This window comes from Symsagittifera roscoffensis, chromosome 7 (assembly GCF_963678635.1).
Source record: "Symsagittifera roscoffensis chromosome 7, txSymRosc1.1, whole genome shotgun sequence".
Taxonomy (NCBI): domain Eukaryota; kingdom Metazoa; phylum Xenacoelomorpha; order Acoela; family Convolutidae; genus Symsagittifera; species Symsagittifera roscoffensis.
The window spans coordinates 40364149-40375964 of record NC_087068.1 but is presented as its reverse complement, the minus strand read 5'-3'; the positions used below and the strand labels follow the sequence as shown (position 1 = coordinate 40375964).

At 33.5% G+C, this 11816-nt stretch overlaps 1 protein-coding gene across 4 annotated transcripts; it reads right to left on the bottom strand.

The window, feature by feature from the left end:
- Nucleotides 1-3294: 3294 nt before the first annotated feature.
- Nucleotides 3295-11369, bottom strand: LOC134851348 (neuronal acetylcholine receptor subunit alpha-7-like). 4 transcript variants are annotated; one of them, XM_063867389.1, is made up of 5 exons: nt 11204-11369; nt 8703-9064; nt 7939-8139; nt 4887-5318; nt 3295-4531 (listed from the first exon to the last, which is right to left on the bottom strand). In XM_063867389.1, exons 2-5 carry the CDS (start codon nt 9061-9063, stop codon nt 4173-4175), a joined length of 1353 nt encoding a protein of 450 aa, XP_063723459.1. In that variant the 5' UTR covers nt 9064; nt 11204-11369; the 3' UTR covers nt 3295-4172. The 4 variants fall into 4 exon arrangements, with proteins under 4 accessions (XP_063723459.1, XP_063723458.1, XP_063723461.1 ...); XM_063867388.1 differs by lacking the exon at nt 11204-11369 and having other exon boundaries at nt 8703-9745; XM_063867391.1 differs by lacking the exon at nt 11204-11369 and having other exon boundaries at nt 4887-5060; nt 8703-9745.
- Between the last annotated feature and the right edge of the window lie 447 nt (nt 11370-11816).

The following is an 11816-nucleotide window of genomic DNA, read 5'->3' as shown; positions in this document are numbered from 1 at the left end:
GAAAATCGTGAAGTTGCAACAAAAACTTGAGGCTTCACAGAGGAAGATAGCGATCCTCAGATCATACAACGTGGAGCTTGAATCCGGAAGGAAGCTCTAGATAAAACCTAACTTATCTTTATAACTTTTTCGTTTGATGTTCTCTTTAAATTTTATAACTATAGTATTTAACCATTAAAGTGTTTAAATTTTCACCATGGTAACTGTAAGAATCGAACAGCTTAATTTTCTAAAAAAAGGGGTGAGTTGTAGTATTGCGAAATACTACACACACAAAAGACCATTGTCTTAATTGTTTATTTAACGACCCAATTCTAAATTGGAGCGTGCCATTTAAATTAAAGCCTCTTTTCACTAAAACTGATTTACTCTTATTAGGACTATAAAATCTTGTTTTGAAAATCCACTCCTTTTTAAATACTTGTCCAATTTTTCTCATTTTTTCATGCTCAATATTTTAAAAGGGCGGCGATTATTAATACGTCCCTTTTAACTTAACTTGAAACAAACTGGATAAATATTTAGCAGTCTTGCCGGCTGCACTGAAATTCTCCTTGCTTTGATTAAGCAGAGATGCACCTGCAATATGATGCATCAGAGAGAGTAATATGAATTTTTAATCAGACAAACTGAAGGCTGCGGTTTTTATCAAAGGGGACTAATAAGTTAAAGATATTTGATTTGGAAAAAATCAAATAAAAACTAGTTGAAAATTCCCTAATTAGAAAGGGAGAACAAAGGAGCAGGTGAAACCTGAATAATTAAAGATTGAATCAGCCGCCGGTTTATGCTTACGAGCAAAAGGACTGGCGTGAAATCTTCAGTGTTTCATTTTGCTCAGTAAGCAGCAAGTTAGATCTCTTCAGTCAGACCTTTTCAAAATAAATAATTTTTCTTTTCGGCCTTTACAATAAAATTAAACTAGCCTTTTTTCACAAATAAAATAGAGAATAAATTCTCATTTAAAGTTCGATAAAATTATAAATCGAGATACTCGAGACACCCACACCTGAGGAAGTCTGGACTACAAGTACCCAAAGGACTACGGCAAAGACGATACTGACGACCAAACCAGAAGTGCCGAAGTGGACACAACCAAGGGCGACCCATTCATACTAATCAGCCATCGACCTTAGTAAGAAGATAAAATATTGATGAACAAAATAAGATTAGCTCAACCTCCCCTCATAGGTATATTTCTCTAAGCTGTTCGATTCGTTTATATAATCTAATAACCCAGTGCTTTGTATCTAACCAACTAATTAATTCATACCTTTTCTAACTATTGTTTCTACTCTACTTTTTGTCAAGACAATTTGACGATCTAAGGTGAGACTTATAATTTAGGATAAAATTACTAAGCATTCAACCAGCAATGAGCGCTTAGTAAAACAGCATTGTTTTTGAAAGTTAAATTTATCTAATGTTTTTGTTACTGGAATGATATATTTTTGATATGATGTTTATTCAATGAGGAGCTCAACGTTTGAATCGGTTAACAATTGTTGTAAAATTTTTGAATTGGATTGATTTAAGACCATTTATCCACGGGAGAAAGGACCAACACAAGAGCTGTACAGCTCATCACGGCGAACCGCTGTTGTGCCCTTGTTTAAGAACTACATGCTATTTTTTTGGTTATTTTTTGGGCTGGGTAATGTTGCTTCACCCTCAAGCAACGAGCACGGATCATGGTGGGCCTCATGGTGATTACGAGGACTTGTTTATTCGTTTGAGTTATGGTATGCAATAGTTAATTTTATCTGAGGGTGTTGGTCTAATTTTTTGGATAACCCACATCTGAAATGGCTAGTTCTTTTGAGTCAAATCAAATTTCTATTTAATGTGATACAACACCTAATTGTTTAGTTTGACGCTCTGTGGGAAAAAGAGAAGGTAAAGAGAAAATACATTCAATTTGTCATCAGTAAATGTTACGACAGCATCAAAAAAGTAAACTGTTCTAAACTGCTATGCTGATATGATACATAAAACAAGCAAGACATGAAGAGCAGGTGATACGAGAGCATAGGCGGCAGCCTAAATATTGTATAAATATTGATCTTTAGCTTTACTTGTAATATAAAACTCAATATTGGACAAATAGACTTTTCATTCAAATTTACCATGCAGATTACAGTACATAAAGTGCTGTCGAAAGGCGTAAATATCAAGTCAGTAATTTTTTAAAACCAATTATCGATTTTGATAAATTTTTAGCAGTATTTTCACAAAAATAGCAGATTTTGTTAAATTATCAGCAAAAAACTCTGGATTGGTTCGTGATTGAAACGTACTTCACACATGACAAAAAATTAACCGAATGAGAGAAGCCATCAGGAACATTTTTATTTCAAAAGCATTTTGATATTGCAAAACAATTCAAAAATTGATGTCAATTACAAGTTCATGACAATGCCATATAAACATAATTCTTTTTGGTGCCATAGTAGAACCCCTTTATTAATATGAATTTCAATTTGAATGTAAAAAATTAACTGACTTTGCAAAAGCTTTACATTAAGCGTACTAAAAAGTATCAAAATATCGAACACATTTGGAACGTCGAAATCGTATTTATGTAATTTAAAAACTACGAGTAAGAAATCAGTTTAGCTAATTTATCAAGAAATCAAATTATCTAAGCATGAGTTATGATAGAGCCTTAAAAAAGAGAAATCATAAGTAGAACAAAACTACTGCATCAAGGTCAAGCTCAGTAGGCTAGGACTGCGATTCCACGCGTCCAATGATATTTTTCTGAGTTATTGTGCAGTACTAATTAGCTGCAGCATTAATGGATTAAATTCAATCTTGAAGAAAACCTCAGCCTTTTAATTATACACCGATGCGCAGGGGCGGATTTAGGGGGGGGGGGGATGGCGGACGACTATACTCCCCCCCCCCCTCAGGGATTCGACCCTCTGCCGACCCAAAGGGTCCCCCCTTTGGTACTTTTTAAGAAATCCATTTTTGGCCGACCGACCCTAAAAATTTTTAAAGGCGCCTTTGGCCGCCAGTATATACTAATTTTGAGGGGGGCGCGCGCGCCGAAAAAACGCAATTTTTTTGTCAAATTTTCCAAAAAGTGCATAAAAACGCCTTTTTTGGACTGTTTTTTCAAAACTTTGCCTGCGCCGCAGAAAATTTGGCCAAAACAGGGACTAAACCGTGCCTAGGGAGAGCTCGAAAAATCAATTCGGTTGATCTAAAAAAAAGGTCGACAAAATTTTCGAATTTTTTTTGAAAATCCGAAAATCCGCCCCCCCCCCCCCCCCTTGAGAAAATCCTAGATCCGCCCCTGCCGATGCGTCAAAAGAAAACAGGCATTAGAATCAGAAGCAATTAGGCATTAGAATCAGAAATTTTTGCCAATGAAATGCTTTCAGTTTTTTATTTCGAGACATTCTTATTTTGAAGTAATTTAAAAATTTTGACAGATATGTAAGTTTGTTTAATAAAAAATATTTTGAACAGATGTATTTCATCCGCACTCTTAGTTTCTTTTGTATTTCTTTTGTAATTCTTTTGTGTTTTTTCATCACAAGTTCAGGTGTCACAAACAAAAGTCCCATGAAAGTCAATTAATCTATCACCTTGAAAACCTTTCGCAACGAAAAAAATTATTCCAGTTGTTGAAAAATTTTGTCTAAACTTTTACTTATTAAATCAAATTTGAGCAAAGAAGCAAAAAGTTGATCAAAGAGGTAGTTCTCTTCCCTCTCACACATAATCACAAACACACGCGTATTTAAATATATAAATTTCTTCCTCGCAAAACAAAACGGAAAAGCCAAAACTTTTTAGAAAGTACCATTTCTAAATATCTGTGCTATTAGTTTGGAAACCGTTTTTAGTCTCGTTTTCATTTCACATACCTTCGTTTTTATTTTTCATCTGAATCCAATATTTGGATATCCTCTGCATCGATTATTTGTGCCGAAAAGTTATTTACAAGGTTATAATGTTCAGCTAATTTTTGATAACAGACGGCAGAAAAAAATCGGATAATTTGGTTCTTATCAAAAAAACATGCCCCTTGAAGTTTTGCCTGGAAATTTTTTCGTTGATTATGATTTTTTTCCAAATGTTAAATATGATAAATATATTTTTTCGAAAAGTATCGACGATTTTCTCGCGCTCTCACGCTCGCCCTCATTTTGCTTTTCCTACTAAAAGTTAATTATACTGAAACTCCCCTGAATCCAAATGACTACATGTACAGCCAAGAACAACCGATCGAGAAATATTGCAAAATATTCCCACTCCATTGATGCATCTAAGCTGTATTCCGTTTGATTAGTGACCTTTTGTTGCGGCTCGACTATTGGGGAGTCGTTCAGAGAGTCCTGTAAATCTGTAGTGTTTGTGTTTTGAACATCTTTTATCACCGAAGTTTCCGAGTATTGATCTCGTCTTTCAGCTCTAATTGGACTAAGACAGAAGATGTAGAGGAGTCTGTTATGAAGCAGCTTGGATACCCACAACCATACTTTGCTTCCAGGTTTTCCTTTGTGGTGGACACTCACAACTAAAATCATTTAGCCGAGAGATTGGAAAAATGTTTCGGACTAATTAGAAACGTTTATAATTTAGTGAAACTATTTATAAAATTTGATTGAGATCAGTTCAATGATTGAAGCGTAACGATTTTTTTTGAAACACAAATTTAATTTGTTGAAAAACAATTCACTTAAAGTAATTCAATTTAAAAAAAATTGTCAAGTTTCCTGCAGAAAGTCACCTTTTACTTGAAAGTAGTAAGAGAGAAAAAAATGTACTTCTAGAGAAAAGGTCAGATTTTAGCTTTTCGGCTATGAAAATTTTTGAACCGCCGACAATTTTTTGAAAAAAGCATGCCTGCTCCCCCTCTCTGAAAAGAGTACCTATGACTGAAGCCAAACAGTTAAGTGACAAGTGGGCAAAGACGAAAACCATCTGCGGGAATGCATTCGCAACGTGAAGAGAACTGGCTGGCAGAATACTCAGTAGTGTCCCGTAAAAAATCATCTGAGCCAGAAGAATAGTGACTGAAAAGGATATCTTCTCCCCCGATTCTACTGGAATAAGAAAAGTTAGAGTCGAGACCAGGTATATTATACCAAAGGGAAATACCAGAGCAACATTATAGAATTCTGGACGTCGCTGCATGGATATTGTAACAACAATTTCACTACTATTGGGATATCTTTGTGGTATTTTTGGTACGAGATCTATTTTGGGCTTGCCAATGAGTTCCCACTGGTCGTTCTCTTTGTAATATTGAAGCGGCAGCAAAAGGTTGGGCCCATCTTTCACCATGTTAGCCTCTTCAATTTCTAAAAAAACATCGAAACATAGGGAAGGGAGTTGAAGACTTTTGTATAACTTTTGGTTTGTTGTAAGTTTTGTTGAACAATTTTTAAAGCAGGTTAAATGGGCTTTTGTGAGAAATTTTTTTGCCAAAATTTCTGTACCGCTCTCATTTTGAAAAATAAAACAGCCTAATTTTGAAAGTTGGAGCTTTTTTAGTAAATTTCGTTTTCCATCGCATCATCGCTCAAAATTTTAGTTTTTGGTTACAGAAGGCGCGTTTAGACAAAACCTATGGTTGCTGGGTCGAAAACTTTGTCGTAAACTAAAATTTATTTCAACTGTGAGCTGAATAATTGATTCGGTTAGCCTTGCATGTAAAGTATCACAGCTGATGGACACATAATTTGTCCAATCAATCAATGGCAAGAAGTTAAATCTTCTTTCCTGGTATTTTAGGTTTAAAGATTTTTCCAAACAAACAATTTATTTCAATTTCCGACTTAGAAATTGCACATACTTTTGCTCAATTTGGAGCAGGCACGAAGAACTCATATTATGCTATTTTTGAACATCTGCAACAATTTTCTAGTGCGGCCTAATACAGTACTGATTTAAATTATCCGGACAAAATGAACAAAACTTGAATTTCCAAACGCCTTATTCTCAATTTGAGTTAAGCTAAGACAAAAAGTGAAGAGCACAAAAATTGCTTAGAAACTCATCAGAATTAATATGGTGCAATTTTTTCTCCGAAATTCTCAACCAAATGGTTACCTCAAAATGGGTCATTTTGGCTTTTTTCAATTAAGCAAAAATTACGCTGAAGCTACTTTGTTGATTGATGAGAAATATAAATCACAAGAAGCCTCTTACAGAGGCCAACAAAGTTCCGGAAAAATCCAAAATTCTTAGTAAATTGTTTAAAGTTTGTTTTTAAGCAAAGATTTTAGATTTTATATAGTAAAAATCACATTTCTTGACTATCAAGCAGAAATATTTTCTCTTATACATGTTTTTTGGATATTAAACACTTCTAGAACTTTGTGGAATTGTGTAAAAGGCTTCTTAGGATATATATTCCTCATCAATTAACAAAATAGTTTCAGCGTAATTTTTGATTAATTGAAAAGGCCAAAATGACCCATTGATTCTGGTGAAACTCTAAGCATTTTTTGTTCTCTTCACTTTTTGTCTAACCTTAACCTAAATTGAGAAAAATGCGTTTGAAAAATCAAGTTTTCTTTGTTTTGTCCCGATAATTTAAATCAGCATTGTAGCATACTACTTGTTTTTTATACCAATCCAGTAGCATGAATTTCTAATTAACCAATCAGAACTCAGAACGAACATATCCGATTGAAAACAACGGGTCTTGTTACTTATACCGCACAGAAACAAACATTTTAACATCTTGAGCTGAAGCTATTTTGATTTAGTCTGATGGTCTGAAAATAGCCAATCAAATTTTAGTAGCAACTCAAAATGAGTTAATCACAACTTTTGTCCAAATTATAATTAAGCCGAAGTGGCCTAAATTGAAAAATGTTTAGTAAACAACTTAAGATTTTTCAATTACGCTCCAGAATTTTAACCAGTTTAGAAAAAAAATACAAAGACAGGAATACGCTCAAAAGTCATGGAATAAGCAACCAGACAGCTTTTCAGGCCTATAGAGTAGTGTTAGATTAAAAAAAAAACACATCATTCTGAAAAAAAGATTTTGGAGGTTTTTTTTATTATCCTTCTACACGCCATTTAAAATAAAAAGTGTTTTTTTTTTGCTCCTAGTAACATATAAATGATGACAAATAGTATGCTTCTACCCATTTGGAATGATATCTATGACGGATTAAATCTCTGCTCACGCGTTAATAGCGCGAAATATATTGTCTCAGTTTGGCCAAATTGCCAAGCTTTAAGCCCCCAAAACTTTACGAAAAGTAATCGCAGATTTATGAAACAAGAAATTTTTGTTTTATATTTGATCTCAAGGCAACAATACCTTTTGGCTGATATAAAATTTCTGTCCAAAGTTGCCAGTTAAAAAGACAAAAAACTGTCTGGAGAAAATAACTAACCCGAGCAAAAACATTCCATCAATTTCCTCGTAAGACCCAAATAACAAAAGTGATTTGTAAGATTACGTACACTCCAAATATTTAGACAAAGTAAAATTTTTAAATATACAATTCGGCTGGATGCAATTCCCGTATATATTGACTAGGTTATGTAGACAAATCGACTCAATATCATGTATTTCATAGCTATGTGCTAAATTTGTTAAACTGAATTAATCTTTTTACTTCGACAATCAGGTTGATTTGCATGCTGCTGAACTGATATGAAAAAAATTGTATGTTCATTGCTCGTTGCTTTATAACCAGCAATTTTGGTTTTTGACAGTGCGGTTTGTATTCAGACAACCGCGTATTTAAACTCGCCAGTTTGCAGACAAATAACATATTAATCATCCAGAATCAAGATGAGAAAGCAAATTACAAAAAAATAAATAATTGTTAATTATTATAATTTTCTTGTCTCTTTTTTGATTAATTTTTATAGCATTTGTCTGCATACTGACGAGTTTGAGTATGAGGTTCTCTAAATACTGCCATGAAACCATTTTTTAAATAATAAACTTACGTAAGTTAAACTGCCAATGAGAAGTAATGAAAGGCGCAATCACAAAAGAGCAAGTCTGTTTGTCGTAGGGAAAGTTGGATGCATCAAAAAGGCATGATAGTTTTAGAGTAGCAAAAGTACTCCACGCAAGCACTTTTCCATCTTGAAAGATAAATTGTTGATTCATTCCGTCATACACAACTTCAATGATTTCATTCACCACTATAAATGCAAAAATTTCCAAACAAGTTATGACTTAAATGTTTCCAAGTCATGTTTCCTATTTTGAATGAAAATTAAATTTTAGCTTGTCTGCCATAATTGTGTAAAAAATTGTTCAATCACAATAGTTGAAATAAAATTTGAAAAAAATTAATGCATGGTGGCGCGTCATAGAGCTGGATAATCTCATGGCCGAGAAAAAATGTCTCATATTGCCATGGTAGTCACCGATCAAGTTAAAGCCCTCAAAATACAAAAACTATATGATGGGGGAGGATCCTTTTCATAAAAGATTCAATTTTGGCGACTATTTAATTGGGACCGGAAAAATTATCTGCTCATAATACTAAATAGACTTTGTTTGTGCTTTTTTTTACGCCGTAGGCCAATCAGACTCAAAAATGGAATTTTTTTTTGTTCTGGCGTACAGTAGTTTTTTTGTTTCGCTTCGTATTGGTTTATGATGTGTCTATTTTACGACATGTCTAGGTTTTGCTATGTGAACATCGAAAACAATTGTTTTTTTTACTGAGTTATGTTTAGAGAAAAAAACTTTTTCTAACCTATTTCAGGTTTCCAGAATGTACCTTGCGGTATTACTAAGTAGTTGGGCAAATCTTCCGAATCCGCAGTTGAATTCCATGACGCGCTCTCGCTGATGTAGTTAGCGTAGATCCATATTTTGATCTCCCAAGCACCCTTTTTTTCATCGAGGCTCAAAATTTGCATTAAATCCGTGAAGAGATAGACAGAACTGTCTTCCATGTCTAACGGAGGAGAATATTTAGGGATACCTTCTTGTAAGCTTTGAAATAATTGAACTTCGTTTTCCACTCCATTATTGCTGCAAAAACCTTCGTTTTGAAGAAGAACAAAACGAAGAAAGATAAACTTGATCCATCCAAATTCCAAAATTTCCCCCATGCTATGAATGGCAAGAAAATTATTTTGGTAAAATTTTAGAGTTTATCTGCACATAAAGAGGGGATATCATAAACGTTCATAAATATATTATTAATTTCAAATAATTTAAATAGTTTTCTGAAATTGATCCATGAATTCAAAACCAAAATTTTTTGAGATAGCATCACATTTATAAATTATGCAATCTTTAACAAACATGCTGTAAAATCATCTACACCTGCCATCTAAATGGCTTTTGAGTAACTAGCAAAAAGCAGGTGTAGATGTGTAGCGTGTTCGTTTCCGTTTCGAACATTCTGTAGCATCTACACCTGCATCCATAAGGATATCAGTCAAGTAGGAAAAGTATTCGAACAGCAGATCTTAAGCCTCAAAATTTGATGGCGTCTTTGCGATTGGGGCACCTGAGGAAAAAACCGTTCATGATATAAGTTGCCGAGCTTTGACTTAAAATTTATTGATGCAATCAACTTGGCAAAACTGGAATATTTTACAGAAACGGGAATTCAGAGTTTTATATCAGTCAGATCAACATGAAGCAGTCGATCAACAACAAAAAAATCCGGCTAGCAACAAAGGCTAAAACTCCGCGTAACAGTGTCATCAGTAGAGCCATTATTCAAATGGTCATAATAACGTTAAATACATAATTGATTTTTTAAACAAGATTAACTGGCAGAAACACTACCAGTCGAATCAATCACAAATGGAAATCAAAGTTTATATTGAAGTCCAGAAAAATGTACTACAGAAACCGGGAGGAAAAAAAATGAGCCAAACGGCTCTGAAAATTTTTTATGGCATATAAACCACAAAAGATGCAGACACTGAGCAAGATATTCAAGTGTATTGTTTTTGGTCTTGGAGTTTCTCAAACTAATTCGAAAAAAAACCCAAACCAAAAGTCTCAAACGATAAATCTGTATATTCTGTGGATTTATTTCATCAACGAGAATATATTTTCATCAGAAAAGCGAAGAGAGTCCTTAAAGTTCCATCCAGAGCTGTGCAGAAGTCTAGAAGACGTTGCATCGCAAATATTTGAGTAAAAAATCAGTGGAGAAAACATTTAGCAAACAAGGTTGATCGTATCGGTGAGAAGCTCTGAATTATCTGACTGTAAAATAAGGTCTACAGAATGGTTGCATAAACAAATAGATGAAATTATCAATTAATGTAATACTTCAAAAAAAAAAATTGTTAGCTTTTTCTCTCAAAATTATCACCCCACACACTATGTTAAGTACAAACTGATATGTTTTGCATATAGCAAAAATTTAGAGAAACATAATATGATGACTTGATTCAATTTGAAATGTTTTCGTAGATGAATTAGATATATATTCACTTACGCGTTAGTAGCACGTAAACTATAGCAATTATTTCTCAAATTGGCCAAAGTAACAAACCACCATTTTTTTAGAAAGCAGGATCAAAACTGAGTATTTTTTTCATCATTAATTTTTCAGGACAACCTAGCCTTTTGAAAGAGAATAAAAAGCGTCCTAAACTGCTATTGAACACGTCGAAATTTATTTGGAGAAAAAAACACCGAGCTTAAATACTCTTCCCCTTTTTTGAAAGTCGGAACAAACAAACTTCAACAAGTCTGCTAATATCTGCGAAAAGCTTTGAAATTCATGAAGTTGTTTTTTTAAAAATCAATAGAGAAAATTGATGAAACTTTTTGAATGAAAAAGAAAAATTTTTATTTTTTCCCCATTTTTTTTGAAGACACAAGCTATGTCATTCACACAAGCTATCCCACAAGCTATGTCATTCATAATTAGATGTTAAACATCAAAAAACTTACTATTAACACCAAATAATTTGCCTAATCAAATGTGGATTGATTTATGAGCGGTTTAAATGGCCGCTTATACCTTAATAGCACGATATAACTCTCCGTTGATTGTCCCAAATCAGCCCGATTGGCTTTTTTTAAACCACCATTTTTTCTCAGACTAATTTATCATTGAATATACTTGGAATTGACTGTGGAGTTAAAATAAAGAAGACTGATCGTACAACAAGACAAAGCCCTGATTGTTTCGAATAACTGTTCTCGTTGAGTTTTTTCAAAAAAATTGAGATAAACGATAGTTTTTGTACTGCAAATTTTTGATAAAAGTTAAGAAACCAATCATTTGTGGAGTCAATTCACAATGAAACATTTTATGAGTTCTGGTAATTTTCCACGCAGGTTTATTTTTCGTATTGAAAGTAGTAAAAAATTATTTGACCAGCGATGACATCTGAATTTCAGTCAAGTGCAAAATTGATTTCTTGTAAGTCTTAACATTTGATAAGAGTTAGAAAACCAATTCTTTTAAGCCTCATTGCAAAATGGAACAATGTATGAGTGCCGACAAAATGTCACACATGTTTATTTCGTCTATTGAAAGTAGTAAAAGTTATTAGAGCAGAGATCACATCTGTATTTCAGCCAAGTGCAAAAATTAAATATATTTTAGTTTTAAGAGACATTAACTAGCAGAAACACTAGCAGCAACAGATGCATCCACAACTGAAAATGAAGACTGGGATTGAAGTTCGAAAAAAAGTACTACAGAACTAAAAAATGAGCAAGTCGATTCTGAAAGTTTTTTATTGGGTAGGTACCACGAAAATAGATTCAGATAAGGAGCAAGGAATTCAAGTGAAATGGTTTTTGGGCTTGGAAATTATCAACTTATTTCAAGAAAAGATCAAGGCCAAAATTTCATAAAATAATTTTGTATAATCTGTGGTTA